The sequence below is a fragment of the Heterodontus francisci genome, chromosome 2 (genome assembly GCF_036365525.1).
Source record: "Heterodontus francisci isolate sHetFra1 chromosome 2, sHetFra1.hap1, whole genome shotgun sequence".
Classification (NCBI taxonomy): domain Eukaryota; kingdom Metazoa; phylum Chordata; class Chondrichthyes; order Heterodontiformes; family Heterodontidae; genus Heterodontus; species Heterodontus francisci.
This window is the reverse complement of record NC_090372.1, coordinates 4,102,932-4,124,257: the sequence shown is the minus strand read 5'-3', so window position 1 is coordinate 4,124,257 and position 21,326 is coordinate 4,102,932. Positions and strand designations below refer to the sequence as shown.

The window sequence follows — 21,326 nt, the reverse complement described above, 5'->3', positions numbered from 1 at the left end:
TCTGTATTCCAAGATGCAATTAATTTATATACAACAAAAAAAGCAGTGGTCCCAGCACTGACCCTTGGGGAATACCACTGTCTACCATCCTCCAGTCTGAAAAGCAACCATTTACTCTGACTCGCTGTTTTATGTCCTTAAGCCAATTTTTTTATCCAATTGGACACTGACTCTCCTAATCCATGAGCCTCAATTTTCTTAACCAGCCTTTTATGTGGCACCTTATTAAACGCTTTCTTAAAATCCATATAAACAACATCCACTGCATTCCCTTCATCAACCTTCTCTGTTACTTCATCAAAGAATTCAATTAGATTAGTCAAGCATCATCTCCCTTTTACAAATCTATGCTGGCTATCCACAGAGAGAGAGAGAGAAAACACAGTGGGAGCAGAGCTTTAAAAAGTGCACCAAAAGGAACAGAGTCGGAGACCACAGAGAGAGTATTTTAAGGGAGTAAAAACAGAGAGAAAAAAAACAAAGAGTGATGTCACAGGAAAACCGTAAGTTCATTGGTTGGTAAGTAACTGCGAGTTGAATTACCTATTCTAAGTTGATTTTAGATTAAAGGTAAATAGGAGAAATATTTTATAGATTAAAAACTAAAGACCAGTCAGAAATGTAAAAAAACAAATTAAAATCTAATTAAATAAAATAGAGATACAGGGCCAGGCGATGTGTTGTACTTGCATGATGTGGGAGCTGGTGGACCCCATTGTGGTTCCTAGTGAGCACATCTGTAGCAAGTGTTGGCTGCTCGAGGAACTCCGGCTCAGAGTTGATGAGCTGGAGTCTGAGCTTCGGACACTGCGATACGTCAGGGAGGGGGAGAGTTACCTGGACGCTGTGTTTCAGGAGGCAGTCACACCCCTTAGATTAACTACCTTGAATTCGGCCAGTGGTCAGGGACAGGAGGGTGTGACTATAAGCGAGGCAGGTAGAGGGATCCAGGAGGTAGTGCTGCAGGAGCCTCAGCCCTTGTCCTTGTCCAATGGGTTCGAGATTCTTGCTCCCTGTGTGGACGAGAGCAGGGACTGTAGGGAGGATGAGCAAACTGACCATAGCACCGTGGGGGAAGAAAAGAGAAATGTAGTCGTAATCGGGGATAATATAATTAGGGGCATAGTCAGTGTTCTCTGTGGCCAGGATCAAGAGTCGTGAAGGCTGTGTTGCCTACCTGGTGCCAGGGTTCAGGATATCTCATCTGGGCTGCAGAGGAACTTGGAGTGGGAGGGGAAACATCCAGTTGTCGTGGTCCACGTAGGTACCAACAATATCGGTAGAACGAGGATAGAGGTTCTGCTGAGGGAATACGAGCAGCTCGGGGCTAAATTAAAAAGCAGAACCAAAAAGGTAATAATCTCTGGATTACTACCTGAGCCACGAGCAAATTGGCACAGGGTCAATAGGATTAAAGAGGTAAATGCATGGCTCAAAGATTGGTGTGGGAGAAATGGGTTTGAATTCATGGGACATTGGCACCAATACTGGGGAAGGAGGGAGTTGTTCCGATGGGACGGACTCCATCTGAATCATGCTGGGACCAGAGTCCTGGTGAATCGCATAACTAGGGCTGTAGATAGGGCTTTAATAGATAGGGGGGAGGGTTCAGTTGCATGGAAAAACAGGAAGTTAAAGGAGAAGGTAGGAGTGCAGGTTAGTGATGAGGCTGATTGTTTACAGAATATAAACAGTAGGGACAGAACATGTGACCGTCATATTGCACCAAGGAATCGTACAAGAGTAAGGAAATTTGATAGCAGAACAAACTTAAACGCTTTGTAGCTGAATGCACTTTTGGAATAAAATTAATGAGTTAACAGAACAAATAAAGACAAATGGGTATGATTTAGTGGGGATTACTGAGACGTGGTTGCAGGGAAACCAGGTTTGGGAATTGAATATCCAAGGGTACTCAGTATTTCGGAAGGATAGGCAGGAAGGAAAAGGAGGTGATGTAGCTTTGTTAGTAAAGGAAGAGATCAGTGCTATAGTGAGAAATGATATAGGCACTGGAGATCAAGGGGTAGAATCAGTCTGGGTAGAAATAAGAAATAGCAAGGGAGTGAAGTCCTTGGTGGGAGCAATCTATAGATTCCCAAACAGTAGTTCCGCAGTGGGGCACAGTATAAACCATGAAATACTGGGGGCTTGTAAGAAAGGTATGGCAATAATCATGGGTGATTTTAATATGCATAAAGGGATTAATCAAATTGGCAAGGGTAGCCTCGAGGGAGAGTTCATTGAATATATTAGAGATTGTTTTTTTGGAGCAATATGCTGTGGAACCAACCAGGGAGCAGGCTATTCTAGATTTGGCACTATGTAATGAGATGGGATTAATTAATGATCTCATAGTTAAGTTATCTTTGTATCCTCATTGGCTACAGGTGAGGTCCCAGAGGACTGGAGAATAGCCAATGTTGTTCTTTTGTGTAAGAAGGATAGCAAGGATAATCCAGGAATTTCAGGCTGGTGAGCCTTACATCAGTGGTAGGGAAATTATTAGAGAGGATTCTTCGGGACAGGATTTATTCCCATTTGGAAACAAATGAACTTATTAGCGAGAGGCAGCATGGTTTTGTGAAGGGGAGGTCGTGTCTCACTAACTTGATCGTGTGTTTTGAGGAAGTGACGAAGATGATTGATAAAGGAAGGGCAGTGGATGTTGTCTACATGGACTTCAGTAAAGCCTTTGACAAGGTCCCTCATGGCAGACTGGTACAAAAGGTGAAGTCACACGGGATCAGAGGTGAGCTGGCAAGATGGATACAGAACTGGCTCAGTCATAGAAGACAGAGGGTAGCAGTGGAAGGGTGCTTTTCTGAATGGAGGGCTGTGACTAATGGTGTTCCGCAGGTATTAAGGTTGGGACCTTTGCTGTTTGTAGTATATATAAATGATTTGGAGGAAAATGTAGCTGGTCTGATTAGTAAGTTTGCAGACGACACAAAGGTTAGTGGAGTTGCAGATAGTGATGAGGATTGTCAGAGGATACAGCAGGAAATAGATCGGTTGGAGACTTGGGTGGAGAAATGGCAGATGGAGTTTAATCCGGACAAATGTGAGGTAATGCATTATGGAAGATCTAATACAGGTGGGAAGTATACAGTAAATGGCAGAAACCTTAGGAGTATTGACAGGCAGCGAGATCTGGGTGTACAGGTCCACAGGTCACTGAAAGTGGCAATGCAGGTGGATAAGGTAGTCAAGAAGGCATACGGCATGCTTGCCTTCATCGGTCAGGGCATAGAATATAAAAATTGGCAAGTCATGCTGCAGATGTACAGAACCTTAGTTAGGCCACACTTGGAATATTGCGTGCAATTCTGGTCACCACACTACCAGAAGGCTGTGGAGGCTTTAGAGAGGGTACAGAAGAGGTTTACCAGGATGTTGCCTGGTCTGAAGGGTATTAGCTATGAGGACAGGTTGGATAAACTCGGATTGTTTTCACTGGAATGACGGAGGTGGAGGGGCGACATGATAGAGGTTTACAAAGTAATGAGTGGCGTGGACAGAGTGGATAGTCAGAAGCTTTTTCCCAGGGTGGAAGAGTCAGTTACTAGGGGACATAGGTTTAAGGTGAGAGGGGCAAAGTTTAGGGGGGATGTACGAGGCAAGTTTTTTACACAGAGGGTGGTGAGTGCCTGGAACTTGCTGCCGGGGGAGGTGGTGGAAGCAAGTATGATCGTGACGTTTTAGAGGCATCTTGACAAATACATGAATAGGATGGGAATAGAGGGATACGGACCCCGGAAGTGCAGAAGGTTTTAGTTTAGACAGGCATCAAGATCGGCGCAGGCTTGGAAGGCCAAATGGCCTGTTCCTGTGCTGTAATGTTCTTTGTTCTTTGATCCTCTAGGGAAGAGTGATCATAGCATGCTAGAATTTCAAATTCAGTTTGAGGGCGAGAAACTGGAGTCCCACCCTAGCGTTCTGGAGTTAAACAAAGGTAATTACATAGGCATGAGGACATATTTGGCCCTAGTGGACTGGGCAGGAAGACTAAAAGGTAGGACAGTTGATGAGCAGTGACAGATATTTAAGGAGATATTCAATTCCTCCCAACTAAAATATATTCCAGAGAGGATGAAAGATTGTAAGAGGAGGAGAAAACATCCATGGCTAATCAAGGAAGTTAAGGATAACATAAAGACAAAAACTAAGGCATACCATATTGCAAAGGCCAGTGGCAGGTTGGAAGATTGGGAAACTTTTAAAGATCAACAAAGGGTTACTAAAAAGTAATAAAAAGAGCAAAGGTAAATTATGAAAGAAAACCAGCGCAAAATATAAAAATGGATAGCAAAAGCTTCTATAAGTATATAAAAGGGAAAAGTGAATGTTGGTCCCTTGGAGGATGAGACTGGGGAGTTAATAGTGGGGAACACAGAAATGGCGGAGACACTAAATCAGTATTTTGCCTCACTTTTCACGGTGGAGGACACTAGTACCGTCCCAATTGTAACTGGTAATGCAGAGGTTGTAGAAAGAGAGGAACTTAGAACAATCATCATCACTAGGGAAAAAGTACTGAGTAAACTATTGGGATTGAAGGCAGACAAGTCCCCAGGGCCTGATGGCCTACATTCTAGGGTCTTAACAGAAGTGGAAGCGGAGTTAGTGGATCCATTGGTTATAATATTCAAAAATTCCCTGGATGCGTGGAAGGTTCCTGTGGATTGGAAAAATGCTAATATAACGCCCTGATTCAAAAAGGGAGGGAGGCAGAAAATAGGAAATTATGGACCAGTTAGTTTAACATCTGTCGTTGGGAAATTGTTAGAATCTATTATTAGGGAAGTAATAACAGGACATTTAGAAAGTCAAAATGAAATCCAGCGGTGTCAGCATGGTTTTATGAAGGGTAAATCGTGTTTGACTAATTTACTAGAATTCCAGAAGGCATTTGATAAGATGCCACACAAAAGGTTAATACACAAGGTAAGATCACATGGGGTTAGGGGCAATTTATCAGCTTGGATAGAGGATTGGCTAACCAACAGAAAACAGAGAGTCAGGATAAATGGGTCCTTTTCTGGTTGGCAAGATGTAACTAGTGGGCTGCCAGAGGGTTCGGTCCTTGGGCCCCAAATATTTACAATATATATTAATGACTTGGATGCAGGGATAGAAGGTACTTTCGCCAAATTTGCAGATTACACTAAAATAGATGGGATAGTAAGTTGCAATAAAGAAATAAGAAATTTGCAAATGGATATGGAAAGGTTAGGTGAATGGGCCAAAATTTGGCAGATGGAATTTAATGTGGATAAGTGTGAGGTTATCCATTTTGGTCGGAAGAATAGAAAGGCAAATTATTATCTAAATGGAGAGAAACTTCAGAGTGCTCAGGTGCAGAGGGATCTGGGTGTCCTCGTGCATGAATCGCAGAAAACTAGTTTGCAGGTGCAGCTCGTAATAAGGAAGGCAAATGGAATTTTGGCATTTATTGCAATGGGAATAGAATATAAAAGTAGGGAAGTGTAGCTGCAACTGTACAAGGCATTAGTGAGACCGCAACTGGAGTATTGCATACAGTTTTCGTCCCGTTACTTGAGGAGGGATGTAGTTGCATTGGAGGCAGTTAAGAGGAGGTTCACTAGATTGATTCCAGAGATGAGGGGTTTGTCTTATGAAGAGAGATTGAGCAGTTTAGCCCTTGACTCTCTAGAGTTTAGAAGAATGAGAGCAGATCTAATTGAGGTGTATAAGATAATTAAGGGGATTGACAAAGTAGACGTAGAGAGGATGTTTCCTCTGGTGGGGCAATCTAGAATGAGAGGTCATAGTTTTAGGATAAGGGGTAGCAGATTTAAAACAGAGATAAGGAGAAATTACTTCTCTCAAAGAGTCGTGCGTCTGTGGAATTCACTACCCCAGAGTGCAGTGGATGCCGGGACATGGAGTAAATTTAAGGAGGAGATAGGTTTAATTAGTAATGGGTTGAAGGGTTATGGAGAACGGGCAAGAAAGTGGAGTTGAGACCAAGATGAGATCAGCCATGATCGTATTGAATGGCGGAGCAGGCTCGTGGGGCTGAATTGCCTACTCCTGCTCTGAGTTCTTTTATGTTCTTAACTTGAACCTCTCTACGTGTCAATTGGTATTTTCCATGAGTATCGTTTCTAAAACTTTACCCACCACTGATGTTAAATTAACTGTCATGTAGTTGTTAGGACTGTCCTAACACACTTCCTTGAATAAGGGTGTCACATTTGTAGTCTCCAATCCTCTGGCACCTTGCCTGTATCCAGGGAAGATTGGAAGATTAAGGCAAGGTCTGCTGTTATCTCCATCCCACTTCCTTTAGCTACCTGGGATGCAAGCCATCCGGACCAGGTGACTTATCAATCCTTAGCATAGCCAACCTACTTAGTCCTGCCCCCCCCTCTCAATTTTTATCTATCCATTGTCTCGACTCTCTCTGTTTCTATTGATATTTTGTCAGCCTCTATTTCCTTAGTGAACACTGACACAAAGTACTCATTAAGAATCTTAACCTTGCCTTGTACCTCTAAGCATATATTACCCTCTTTGTCCCTCATAGGCCCCACACCACCTCTTGCTACCCAATCACTAATTACACACCAGCAGAAAATCTTTGGGTTCCCTTTTATGTTGACTCATTCTACTTGCATATTATCTGTTTGCCAGTCTTATTTTCCTCTTCACCTCCCCTCTCATCTTATTGTATATGGCCTAGTTCTCACTTGATGAGTTCTCCTGACACGCATCATACACCATCTTTTTTTGTTTCATCATCATCTCTATCTCCCTCATCAACCAAGGAGCCCTGCTCTTGGTTCTCCTACCTTTCACCCTTGTTGGAATGTTCTTAGCCTATACCTGAAGCATCTCTTACTTAAAGATAACCCATTGTTCTGATACAGCGCTTCCTGCCAGTTGTTGGTTCCATTCTACCCTGGCTAGATCCCTTCTCATTGCATTGAAATTAGCCCTCTTCCAATCTAGACATTCTACCTTATTTCGTTCTTTGCTTTTCTGCATTACTAGTCTAAGCCTTTTGATACGATGATCACTCTTACCCAATTGCTCCGCTACAGGCACTTGATCCACTTGGTCCACCTCATTTTCCAGCACCAGATCCAGCAATGCCTCTTTTCTAGTTGGGCTGAGAATATTCTAATCAGGGAGGTTCTCCTGAACACATTTTAGGAATTCCTCCCCCTCCTTACCCTTTATTCTATCTCCCATTATCACCACTCTACAGTTCTCGTACATCTCTGTGATTTCCCTGCAGATATGCTCCTCTATCTCTCTCTCTCACTATTTGGAGGTCTATAGAATGCCACTTGTAGAATATCCCGAGTAAATAAGGAGATATCAGGACAGATGCCTAAAAGCTTGGCCAAAGACATATGTTTTAAGGAGCCTCTTAAAGGAGGAGAGACAAATAGAGAAACTGAGAGGTTTAGTGAGAGAATTGCAGCGCTTCGGGCCTTGGCAACTGAAGGCATGGCACCAATGTTGTGACAACTAAAATCAGGAAGACGCAAAAGGCCAGAACTAGTTAAACACTGAGATCTTGGAGAATTGTGAGGCTGGAGAGGGTTACAGAGATAAGGAGGGGCGAGTAATTTGAAAACAAAGACAAGAATTTTTTTAATTGAGGCACTGCTGGACTGGGAGCTAAAGAAGGTCAGTGAGAACAGGGTTAATGAGTGAAAAGGAATTGGTGCGAATTAGGACACGGGCAGCAGAACTTTGGATAAGCACAAGTTTATGAAAGGTGGAAGGTGGAAAGCCAGTGTGGGATGCATTGAAATAGTCAAGGCTAGAGGTAACAAAAGCATGGATGAGGGTTTCAGCAACAGATAAGCTAAGGCAGCGGCAGAGACGGACAATATTACCTAATACGCTTGCCCTTCTTTTCAAGTGCTATGTTAAATGCATAGATATAAAGGACAACATCTAATAAAGTCATCTCCAGTCAAATGTAGATGATCCCCAAAGTAGTTCAGTGCATTGGAGCACGTTTTTGCTGTTTTTAATATTGATCATATGTACATATGATTCATATAATGACTGGCAACAGTGGGAATCAAATAGGTTTGACTCTTAAATTTATTGTCTGAAATTTTGTGTGATAAACTAGGTTGTTGTCTTAGTAAAACAGGACAAGAAATAATTTTGACAGAGTTTAGATCTTGGTTTGGCAGCTGAACAGCTGTTCTCAAGGTCATTGAAGCTGGATGATGTACATTCTTTATGTTAGTGTAGTAAAACACTGTCTGGACTGGGTTAATGAATTCTAGTCTGTGGTCTGATATAAAGATTAACGCAAATGTCTGTATTCTCCTCGGTGAATTAAACATCCGATTGTGAGAGCTTCCGTCGTCTCAGCATGACATGCCAAGGCAGTTCCTTTTCTCTGAGGGATTGTTTAATGAATTGGAGCTTTTGACTCATCTGGGAAATTTCCACTCAGATGAGTTAATTCCATTATCCCTTAGTCATACTTAGAGACAAGTGACAGATAATAACTCACCGGTTACTCTTCACCAATTTGCTACCTCGCTTCTCCTTCAGTTAGGAGTTACATATAATGTGATCAAAACTGATGATGTGCACGTGCCCATCAGAGGAGGGGTGTTTCAGTCAGTGGAACAATTGCCATGGTTGGGGGTTGTCGAGTGATGCTTGCTTATCAGTGATATATAAAACAGGCTGATCTTTGGATGCAAAAGCAGTGCTTGTGTTACAAAGGTAAGCTCTTAGAATCTGAGATTCAAATATTATTCATTTTCAGAAAGACTGTTTATGTATATTGCATCTAAGTGTTTATTAATGTGTCTGATTACTTGCATTCATGTCTAATTCTATATGCATGTATTGTATCACATTGCACTATCAGTGCAGTCCATACATTTAGATACTGTGTGGCCAAAATCCAATTCTTATTGTTGGTGTATATATTAATAATTACATGAATCTCCACTTTTATACGGAAGGTGTGAGTTATTTTTCAAAACCTATTGAGAGTGGCTGCTGCAGGATTCTTTTGTTAAGATAACTTAATTTCTGTAAGTGGCTCTCTAAGGTTTAATCCCAATCAAACAGTGGGGCGAAATTCGATGCCCCGAAAATGGGAGCAGGAGTCACGATGCACAATAATTCTCACCCGCTGATTGCAATGCAGGCAGCACACCAACTTCAGGTAGCATGCTGATTTTTAAATGATTTCACCAACCAGCCAGCACTAACTGTGCTGTTGATTGGCTGGGTATCTAAGCAGGCGGTCAATATCATGAGTGGCTAGCACCAGTTAAAGCTAGCCTGCACTGCTTAAAGCTAAGGTGCACCTCTTAAAGGGGAGGTGCGTAGTGGCTGGAGCAGGTGCTGGCAGTTGTGCAGCAAGTGAATCTTACCTGTAAAATATTGAATAATGATACAACATGGGAGAGGGTGTCCTTTAAGGCTTTCAGGTGCTGCACTGGAGGCCTTGCTGGAAGAGGTGGAAAGGAGGAGAGATGTCTTTTATCCCCACAGGGCCAAGAGGCCTGAAAGGGCATGCTTTGAAGGCAGTGGGTGCAGATAACCATGGAAGTTAATGTCAAGAGTGAAGCCCCAAGGACCTGGATGCAGTACCATAAGATGTTCAATGATTTTACGCAAGTTGTCAAGGTTAGTGAATGCATCTTCAAATGCCACATCCTACCAACTGCACCACTTTCCTCAGCAACTGCTCAGTGCATCATAGCCTATCCCTCACCTACCAACAATCTTTATTCATCATAACTCAAACCTAACATTTATAGCTTTACTGCACCCTTAGCACTGCTGCAAGCTTCACTCCCTCATCTCACAGCTTGCACACACAGCCAGTTATTCAACCATCACTACCGCATCACCCAAACATATTGCAGCACAGTCACTGACACACTTCCCTCTCTTTTGCAAACAAAGGTGGTACACAACCGGAGACAGCAGGAGCTAACCGTAGGGGAGCAGGCACACCTGCATGTCCTGACCCCTGTGGAGGAGACAGTACTGGCCATTATTGAGATGGCCATTGATGCAGCCATGATTGGCAGAAGGGCTGAAACATCAAAGATGACACTATCCTCATGCCTAATCCTCCTTCTCTCATCCCACCTCCCCCACATTTGCACACTCTTCTGATTTACAAGCTGCAGATGGTGTAAACATGCACCTCTCACATTATTCCCCCTCCCCACACCACAGCCTTACCCTTCTGCCTTTCTCCTTTCAAATACCCAAGAACTGCAAGCTGCCCAGGCAGTGGAGGAACAGCAAGAAGACAGTGATAATGAGGATGCACTGCCACTCGATTTCACATTTGCAGCCACCAGCTCAGAAACCGACAGTGTGTGTGATTTAGAGGCTAGCATAGGGGCGGGCTCTCCATGTGGTGAGACACCAGCCAGAAGTTACTAATTTCACAATAACCAAGTTGCTGGAAGCACTGCGCAAAAGCACCAGAAACAAAGGCAAAGGGAAGACAGGCAATCAAGGAATGTACAAAGGTGATTACTAGACTTTTGTATGCAATATGGAATGCTTTGAGTTATAAATGTGGCTCGGAATGTTTATTGATTCATTTTTGTATTGTGGCCAAGCAGACACTGTGATAGTCAATGACAGAGGGAAGGTATGTGTGGGAATGTTGGTGAATTGGGAATGCAGGTTGTGGTTCCTGCTAATCCACTCTCATGAGTTCTTCACGGACAACCCAAGCAGAAAATGGACTGTGTAGGTTGCACGCCTCTTCCTCCTCTTCCTCCTCCTCCTCATGCTCCTACTTTTCAGCTGCTGTAATACAGTTGGTGGCAAGGCCTGTGCCCACATGATGGTGAGGTTATACAGCATGCAGCAAACCTTGACGAATCCAGAGCAGTCAAAGAATCCACTGGAAGTGTTGTTTCAGCATCCCAGTGACTTTCTTTATCACATTTCATGTGGCAGATTGGCTTTCATTGTTTGTATGCTGCGTATGTGTGCGTGGGTTGCACACTGGAGTCATCAGTGGGTAGCTCTTAGCTCCCAGGCGCAATACTTTGTTTTGTTGTGGAAGATATGGTCTCCTGCTGAGTGCTCTGCTGCCCCTCCTCCTCTTCGTCCAGCAGTTTTTCCTGCTCTGTTTGACCTCTGTTCATTCTGCATCTCATGCTGTATTACAAGGGGAATGACTACTCGTGCATCCATGTCTGGGAGTAACTAGTTTGCACAACAGCCTTGAAGTCAGCAAAAAACTCCTTGAGCATCTGCTACACCACTCCCTATAGACATTTGCAAATTGAAATAACTGTAGAAAGCACCAAACATTTGTAGAATCAAAGTAATAGCTAGAAGAAAGTAACCAACAACTAACCTGTTAGTCGCAAATTGCTTTAAAAAGCACCAGTTGAGGGTGCTTCCTGCCAATGAATGTGTGTTCAGCTGTGTGAGGTTAAAAGACAACATCAATTGGAGCTTTGAGCTCCAAAATGGCATTGCTGGCATTAAATCAGTGTTGCACCCTGATTAAAGTAATGATCTGCCTGCTCTGCATACTTCTGACGACCATTCACTGTGCACAAACTAACGCCTTCACCAACATGGCGTAATGCATGACTTGTTGTTTCAGAACTTGTTTCAGAAAATTACTCTACTGTTTGGGAGGTTTCTTGAGTCTTTCTATAACAGAGCAACAAAAAAAAAATTTCCAATTGGCCTCCAATCGAATATAACTCAGGCGGTATGATATCAGCAACTACCCAACCATTAGTGTGTAGAGCAGCCTGATTGTACACAGTCAGCTCCATTTAGATAGTGTTGGCAGCGAGCTCCTGTTCCAAATTGTGACTGGGATTGGGAACATGCCAGAGTAGGGCAGGAAATCATATTTAAGTTGCTAACAGCAAGGGGTTTTGGTGATAGGTAAATACAAAGGGGTATAGCTACCTGAAAGTGAATGGTTGCATATAAAGACAAAAATGTAGTGAAAAATTACAATGACTGGTAATATTTGATAGCTAGTAAGATGGAGATTGTTGCGTGAATTGGTAGTGGAGAGGCTGGCCCTACTTTCCATTTGTTCCTCTTAGGACAGCATTGCAATTTTGCTAAAAGGAGATGGAAGACAAGGATCTGAGGGCACAGGATATCATTATAGCCACATTTAATGCCATTCATATGGGACATGACCGCTGTAGGTGTACTGCCTTAGATAGCAAACATCTGCATCTGGCTGTCCACTGACTTGCAGCCTGTGTAGCCAGTCTTTACCAGGCAGATATACCTTTGCCAGCAATTATGTGTGAAATATTAATTACAGACGGGCGCAGTCAGTTTCTGGTGCCATCCCTCCATTACTCTTCCCTCCTCATCCAAGCAGAAAAAACATATAACTATCGAAGGATTCTCAGCAGTAAAGATATTATCCAATTTTTAAAAAAATACTTGCATTTATATAGCGCCTTTCATGACCACTGGATGTTTCAAAGTGCTTTACAGCCAACAAAGTACTTTTAAAGTGTAGTCACTGCTGTAATGTAGGAAATGCAACAGCAAATTTGCACACAGCAAGCTCCCATGAACAGCAATGTAATAATGATCAGATAATCTATTTTTGTGATGTTGATTGAGGGATAAATACCATGGACATGGCAATAAATATCATTGCCAGAGCATTTGGCACAAAGTTTTCTGGCAAACTAAATGGATGAAGGAAAGAAATGGAAAATTAAACAAGAAAGAATGGCCTGGATATTTACTGGGGTAGGTTATGTAGGTGATGGGGTTAGGTGGGGGGGAGTGGAGTTTCAGACAGGAAACACGGATGTCCAGGTTTCCCCGCAAGTTGTGGGGTTTTACCTCTTTTGTCCCTGATAGGTTCGCTGCCTGGACATCAGCCTGATTGACAGGCTTGGCTTCTAGTCGGGGTTAGGGTGGGGGCGGTGTGGTTGGGGGTGGAGGACTCCAGAGGAACAGGTAGGTCCAATCCACAACCCCAGGGATCTTTGTATTGGGGGATGGGGTGGGGTTCTGATGGGGGACGTTGGGGAGAAGGTGGGAAGCATTCCTGTTTCTCTGGGTCCATGAACGAAAAGTGCTGTAAAGGGACTTACCTTCTCCCTAAAGCTGTCTTCACCTCCCTTCTGGTGCCAGTATAGAACCTAACTGAAAAACTGGGGCATTAAACAGGTAGAAAAGTGATTTCCAACCAATTTTTACAGCCATTTACACCTACTTTACCCATGGTCATGTAGTGACCATTGCAAAATCTAACTCTAATAGAGCCACAGTAATTATCAATAGCTTTGGATGCAAAAGCAGATTTAACATTGAATTCCGGTTCTACTCCTTCAATGTTTTCTTGGTTTATGCTCATAAAGTTGAAGGTTGCACAATAGAACAGGCTGCTCCATTGGAATAAGGTAAAATCAAATTTGGCTAGGTGCAATTTCACTCCCTGAATATACTCTTACCTATCTAAGCAAACTGCTTCTTTTATAAGGCAGTTGACAAATCTTTGGGAACAATGTACCAATGCATTAAGGTGATCCTGCATATGTTATGTCCTCAGTGTCAAGGAGATAACATCTAAAACTGTTAAACTATGTCCTACGCTGAAAGTAAATGACTAAAGAGAGTGATTTTTTTTGCCTTTTAAAATGCTTTGGATCACAGTTAATGAAAATTCCTGATAAGAGAAAGGGTCTTGTTGTAATATTTGAATTGCACTCCAAAGCTGATGTGACAGTAATATACACTTGTAACCCATATAAGGTACAGCCCAACTGCAATGCTGGCTATCTTTTTAATATTGGCACCTTGACCAAACTAATCAATCTGATCTAGAGGCATTCAACCCAAGCAGGACTGCTGAACTGCATGTCCAGTCTAGAGTAAGATTGTGCTGTAGGTTGGATCACTGTGAGCTAAATTGAAACTGACAGAACAGAGAGGCAGACTAACAGACAGATTAATTACCCGTGTGTTTCTAGAGCTGCAACTCCAGAAGAGGTAGAAACAAATGCTTTTGAATGTTTTTTTTTGTGCATTGTACCACCTGTCCTCTGAGCAACGATAGTTCTATTTTTAATCCTTGATCTCAAAATATCTGCAAGCTACAAATCCAGTGCTTATCACTGTGTCAATATGTAACTGTATAAATTCTTCTTAACAGGGCCAGAAGTGGAATTAAAAGTATTGGATGGCACTTCATGTCAGCATACTTACAAAATATAGAAGATCACTTGCATCTGAGGTGTGAAGACAAGAGACTTGGAGAGATCTGGTTGTCTACATGAATCCAGAAGCATTCTTTTAGTTCTGTTTTCTTGTCTATGCTGAGCTCTACTCTGCCAGACACAAATGCTGACTGTGAATTGTTTATCGCTATTTCTTTGGATCCTGTTTGATGAGGGTCTTTTAACACCTCTGGAATCATTGTCACCAAGAAGTTCAGCACGCACAGGTAGTGACAACATAATTGAGCTGTCTGGAGATGGAGCTCCTAAACTCCAACGGGTTAGACGTGGCTGGATCTGGAACCAATTCTTTGTACTGGAAGAATATATGGGGTCAGAACCTCAGTATGTGGGAAAGGTAAAATATTTTACTGCTGTTAAACTCCATATGCTTTGCTTTATTAAAATAATTATACTTGCTTGACAAACATCTTTATGTTTCTTGGTATTTGATAAAATATTCTACCATGCAGTAGATTTTATTTCTCATTAGATAAACATAAATTATGACTTAGATCTTTAATTGCTAGTTATTGTACACAAAATACAAAACTTACTAATTGCATCAAGTAACATTTATTAACATTGCATGAGAAAATAATTTTTAGATCTATTTTGTGCTTGAATGTTTTATTTGGATATTAATTTGTAGTTATTGCTTTAATATTTCTGTCCATCTGTTATGTCAGTGTTTTATCCACCGTTATCCGACTGCCTGAACCATATCTTCGCTGCACATTTCTTGACTGTCAGGAAGTGTCACAGTACATTAACATCGGGAGCAAACCTGAGAATGTAGATTTTAAATGCTGCCTTTTGCTTTCATTTATTTTCTTTCATTTCTGCGGTTTAATTGACAGCACAAAGTAAGAAGCTTGACATTGAAACAAACATTTATTCTGAATCAGAATCAGAATCTGACCCTGAAGCAGAAATTTGTAAATTCCATCGTACTGTCAAATGCAGTTCTGTGCTGAAGAATGTCCTGCTTGTTATTGTAACATTACATCCGGCTGATTTCCTTCAACTTATTCTATTATTTAGTTGGGCTGGTACAGTGCCATAAAGGGCAGAAAATGTTGCTTCTTCAGAGCAGGTCAGCCATATCTGGAAGAGAAAGGTAGTTTAATTACACGTCATCAGATGAACAGTCCCACCCACCACATTGACTTACCTTTCTCTCATGACATATGGGACTGAGCAGCTGGACTCTGGCAGAATTTCCTGTTTTAATTTCACATCTCCAGCCAGGGATGTAACAGATGGCAAACTCAGGTATATCACATACACCCACGTTTTAATTTTTGGAGGAAAGGGTTTGCTCAATTTTGGCAGCATGCAAATGAGGTTATGCTAAGGTATAATAGAGTGTACTCACCTTTCATTCACAGAGGTTAGCTATTACTGAGAATGGAACATGATTGCTTCACCCTCATCAACATTGCTTCCACATACTGATACAAGCTGGAGGTAATATTTTGAATATGTATTGCCAGTAGAGAAATCTTGGCCATCATCAGAACATATTCAGGAAAATTATCCCTGCTATGTTTAATCCATCTTTTGAAGAGTTATCTGTAAATGAAGGCCTTGCGTAATGACATGGTGAAGGATAAAGAGAATTAACAGCAAAACAGCACTCCTTGGGGGCTCATTTTATTCTTCACCATTTGATTTCCATAGAAATTGAACTCGGGCAGTTTCTATGACAGGCTGAGTTACTACCCAGGCAAAAATGTGGCCGATCCTAGCACCAGAAACACAAGAAGGTACCAGGTCACGTATTGGAGGAGGCCACCTTCTGATGAAAATCAGCAGGTTTTGGGGCAGTTGCCAAAAACAAACATTTTCCTTCTTCCACTTTACAAGTTTGTTAATGCTTCCATTAAGACAGGGAAAGAGGCTGACACAAACATGTCGGCATTCACATGTCATGTTTTAAATCCAAGGCCTTCACCTTCTTCAGTTATCACTGCTGAGAGTCGGGAATCAGTGTTGTAATTTTCATAGCATAATGAAAGCAAACTGTATCTTGTAGATTTATTTTTACAGCAGTTCCAATGACAATAACACTGGTGGGGAATACCTGCCAATGCTTTTTGGATCTATTTTCTGACCTTTACAAAATGTAGGTTCGGTTTTATGAAATCACACTCCCAGCATGTTGCTTTGCCTGTCAGGAGCAGAGACTATGAATTCAGGCACAGAGTCAGTCAGAAATCCCACAGTCACAGCTGATCTCCTTGCCTGAATTCCTGGCAGATGCAACTGAGTTCAAAGAATCAAACATAACAACAACTTGCATTTATATAGCATCTTTAATCGAATAAAATGTCCCAAGCGCTTCCCAGGAGCGTTATCAAACAAAATTTGACTGCAGGTCGCATAAGGAGATATTAGCTCAAATGACCAAAAACTTGGTCAAAGAGGGAGGTTTTAAGGAGTGTCTTAAAGGAGGAGAGTGAGGTAGAGAGGTTTAGGGAGGGAATTCCAGTGGTTAGGGCCTTGGCAGCTGAAGGCACGGACATCAAAAGTGGATCAATTAAAATCGGGGATGTTCAAGAAACCAGAGATAGAGGAGCACAGATATCTCAGAGGGTTGTGGGGCTGGAGGAGATTACAGAGATAGGAAGGGGTGAGGCCATGGAGGGATTTGAAAACAAGGATAAGAATTTTAAAATCATGGCAGTACAGATGCAAATACAGGGCTTCATGCCTTTTTTAGTTTCGCCTGCCAAAAGCAATTGGTAATCAGCAGCTGATGCTGGGCATGGATAAGTCAAAGATAACATCTTGCACTCACAATATTATTTCTCTTTCCACCTCACCTGAAGTAGCTCACTCCTCATTTTCCTAAGGCCTGCCCGGTCCAATCTGACGCCTTTGTTTCTGTACTCAACCTTTTCTCTACCAGCTAGACTTTAAACCTGATGGTCACATAATCCTGAGCTGCTCACCCACATTGATCTCACTGACCTGATCTATTTCATTACTCATGGCTTGCTGTTCGTTTCATTAAAATAGAAATAACATAAGAGAAAAGAAAAAAAATCCATCCAGATAATTGCCTAGTCTGCTTTATTTACAGGAAAGATACTTACCCTAAAATGAATTGTTATTTACCTCAACAGCAATACCATGGGAGCATTCCTGGTATGTAGCAATTTTTCCCTCAACCAACCCCAGCACAGAACTGGCTTCAGCATCCAGTGTGCTGTGTGCAAAGTGTTCGCTGTATTTATAACAAGAGCAACTTGCATTTATATAGCACCTTTAATGTAATAAAACATGTCGGTCGGGATTTTATGTTGGCAACTGGGGTCTTGACATGAGGAAAAAGTGACGCGGAGAACCCAGTGTCACCTCTTCTCCGGAAAACCTGTCGAATCGAGTGCTAATAAGGCATTTAAGTGGACAGCAGAGGGCCTTCCATGGGATCAAGGACCCCGGTGATGTAAGTCCCGCCCTTGGAGAGCTTCCGGCCAATTACAGGTTAGCAGCTCTTCCACTGAGCAGCGCCAGCGCGGAGGGTGCCAGAGCAGCACCCCACTGAGGCCCAGGAGCATCGCTGGACTCAGGTCACAGGTAGGTCAGGGCAGGAGGGGTCACACAGGGTGGGGGTCATGGGGCAGGGAGGTGTAGGGGGGTCGGTAGGAAGGGCAGGATGGTGGCTCTCAGTGGGCACCCCCCTTCCCAACTTTGGGTCCCTCATTGAGGCACTAATTGCCTTTTACTGAGGACCCCCCACCCCCCCCCCGCAAACCCTGAAGCCAAAAAGCAGCCTGCAGTTTCTCGTGCCCTGCTTCTCATTCACCAACCGGGTTGCCCGCTGCACGGCTAGTTGGCATGGCGGTGGGATGAGGCCATTAATTGGGCTTTAATTTCCCAGTTAATAACCTCAATTGACAGCGGGGTGGGAAGGCCATTCACAAGCCTTCCTGCCCCAGATTTAATTTTGGCAGAGGCCGGATGCTGGCAGGTCCCTCCCACCCCCCCTCCACCCCCTGCCACCTTCTCAACCGATTTTATGCCACAGGGGAGAGCATAAAATTACCCCTCTCATGTTTAATAGGGGCATTTAAAACAAAATACAGCACTGAGCCGCATAAGGAGCTATTCGGGCAGATGGCCAAAAGCTTGCTCAAAGTTGTAGGTTTTAAGTATTATCAAAGGAGGAGCAGGAGGTAGAGATGCAGAGAGGTTGAGGGAGGGAATTCCAGAGCTTAGGGCCTTGGCAGCTGAAGGCACACCCGCCAATGGTGGAGCAATTAAAATCGGGGATGCTCAAGAGGTGAGAATTGGAGGAGTGTAGATATCTTGGAGGATTATAGGGCTGGAGGAGATTACAATGATAGGGAGGTGGGGGGGGGGGGGGGTTACTGGGGGGGGGGGGGGGTAGGGCGGGGGGGTAGGGCTGAGGCCAATATAGGGATTTGATGAGAATTTAAAAATTGAAGTGTTGCTGAACCATTTGCCAGTAGCATTCTAGAGAGCACTAAAATGCTGTTTCTGTTGTCGTGACCGGTAGCTGTTTCATTCTGCGTAGTGCCAGCATTAAACATGCTTTCTTGCCAAGATTATTTTATTCTCCCCTCATTAGTAAAGAAAAATAGTTTAATATCCACTGGGGGTAATTTTAACATGAATAACATTGATTAGCCACCCATTATATACCCTGTTCAATGTTACTTTCTATTAACTTCAATGGATAGAAAATTCAGGCAGTGCTTAGAATGGGCAGTTAATTTAACATCATCCATGTTACACTTTCACCAAAAGTTAAAATTGCCCCCATTGGGTGAACCTTATCCACTTCGATGGCAACCTTTCAGCTCCAAAGTTTAACACAGGGAATAGCAGTAATCGTGTTACCCAGCGCAGTATGTACATGGCTTATTTTATTGCAAAATTTCTTGTAAAGACGAAAACTCTTGTCATTCATTGCTTAGGTGAAGATTAGGGGTTGTGATTACAACTGTCCCGATTTAGGAGGCTAAAGCATTTTTTCTAAATAGAGGAAGGGGTCATACCAGCTTCCTACAGGCTGCCCCTGCCATTAATTGTTTGGAAATGGGAAATCTTGGCAAATATCTTCGATAACTTTTTATTGTAACTATCAGCAATCAAAATGAAGAATAATTTGATGGGATAACTGCTGATAGTAAATATATACAGGACCTTTGTTTAAGGTGGGAAAGCTTTTTCTGATTAGTACTACTGGTGAGATCAGAGATTTATTCAAAAAGAACTGGTTTATGATTTTGTTCGAAATAGAGACCAAAGGAAATTTGCCCATACATGATACGATTTGGTTACTCATGGCAACAAGAGAGAATTGTGCTTGCAGAGTATTGGTGGTGACAGAGACTTATGACAACTCTTAATGGGAAAATTAGGCAAAGATAATAACAGCAAATTTACTGACAACCCAGAGATTCTTGGAGTTCAAGCAATGAACATTTAGTTTCTGCTCAGTATTGTTGTGGGTTTGAGTTCGATACAGCCTGTTGTTTGAATCAGACCTAGATTGTTAGCTGACTAAAAGGAAGACTACGTCTTGATGGATGAACAAGGGATACTTTCTTGACTCACTCTGCACAGACTATTAGTTAGAGACCAGAGAAAAAGAATCAGTTTAATCTACCAAATTTGGCATTAATGGAGCAGAAACAGTCTCATAATGGGTGCAATAGATTTCTCATCCCTTTTTAAACTTGAACTCATCCAAAACGCTGCTGCCCGTATCCTAACTCACACCAAGATCCATTCACCTATCACCCTTGAACTCGCTGGCCTACGTTGGCTTCTGGTCTGGAAACACCTTGATTATAAAATTCTCATTTTTGTCTTCAGATCCATCCATGGCCTCATCCTCCCTACCTCTGAAATCTCCTCCAGTCTACAACACTGAGAACTCTGCACTCTTCCAAGTCAAGACACTCCTTAAAACCTACCTCTTTGACCAAGCCTTTGGTCATCAGTTCTAATGTCTCCTTATGCCTCTTGGTGTCAAATTTTGTCTGATGAATGCTCCTGTGAAGCTTTTTGGGAAAGTGTACTATACTAAAGGAACTATATAAATGCAAGTTATTGTTGTCCCATGAAGCTTGATAATTGACCCACTGCCAATTGAACAGAGTCTGAAGCAGCCACCTTTTTCATGTAGGAGCCTCCTTTTAACATGCAAATTGGGGTTCTAAGAGAGGTGCATGGAGTTCCAAATGACATTTTAGGAATTAAATGGTTGGAACATGTGTCATGTGCTCTCCAAACAATTTCAGTGGCGATAGTGATGAGGAGTCCCTGGAATGGTAAGGCTAAAATTAATTGTGGGGCAGAAGGAGAGCAGGAGTGCACCTCCGAGCCCCACGATAATACTGGGGGCTGCTTACAACCCAGGTCACCACCACCAGGTCACCATTCACTGCTCCCAGGACCTGTCAGGAGCTACTGCCGGCTTCAAAACAGACCAACGTTCCTGAGGTGCTTAAATTACGAGCTGCTTCAGGCCATAAAATTGCAGCAACTTCTTGGAGAAAAGTGCCTGGCTGGAGCTCAGTGCTGGCCGGCTGTTCTGATGTTAAAATCAAGCTGAAAATAGAAGTATCAATAATTTGGGATAATTCCCACTGTGACTGCAAATCAAGGTTTAGACATTCCTCTTTGACTTTCGCTCGCCAATATTTGTTAGAAATGCACAGCGCAACTCTGCAAACTTCAAACACTGCTGAAGCATTAAAAATGCAACATTTTATTCATATTGTATTTTACAAATGTGGGAAAATAAATTTTCAGCTTTCTTGGATTTTACATCTTCTTTCTGGTAGTACAATCCTATAAATGTGCAATCAATTTTAGAGACTGCGGTTTTAGCAGTATAATAATGTGCACCTATTCAAAAGCAATTACTCCAGCAACCGATGTGACATCAACTGTTCTCAGCCCTCACCCTAAAGTCTTGCTAAATAATTCAAAGCTCATGATACGTGCGGTGGATATATATCATGTGTCCTATATTCTGGAAAAGCATTAACGTGCACATTAAAGATAAGAGCAAAATTTATCAAATTCAGTGCCAAGATCAAATGGTACATCAGCGACAGA

General features: G+C 42.5%; 1 protein-coding gene across 2 annotated transcripts in view; it reads left to right on the top strand.

The window, feature by feature from the left end:
* Window positions 1-21,326, top strand: part of LOC137381317 (cadherin-12-like) — a 199,771-nt gene that overhangs the window by 13,843 nt on the left and 164,602 nt on the right. The window contains exons 1-2 of one of the 2 annotated variants that reach the window (XM_068053706.1): window positions 8,414-8,733; window positions 14,159-14,580. In XM_068053706.1, coding sequence (XP_067909807.1) covers window positions 14,347-14,580 — 234 coding nt within the window. In that variant the 5' untranslated portion in view covers window positions 8,414-8,733; window positions 14,159-14,346. Of the gene's footprint in view, window positions 1-8,413; window positions 8,734-14,158; window positions 14,581-21,326 lie in introns of those variants that run through there. The other variant, XM_068053715.1, reaches the window with a different exon arrangement.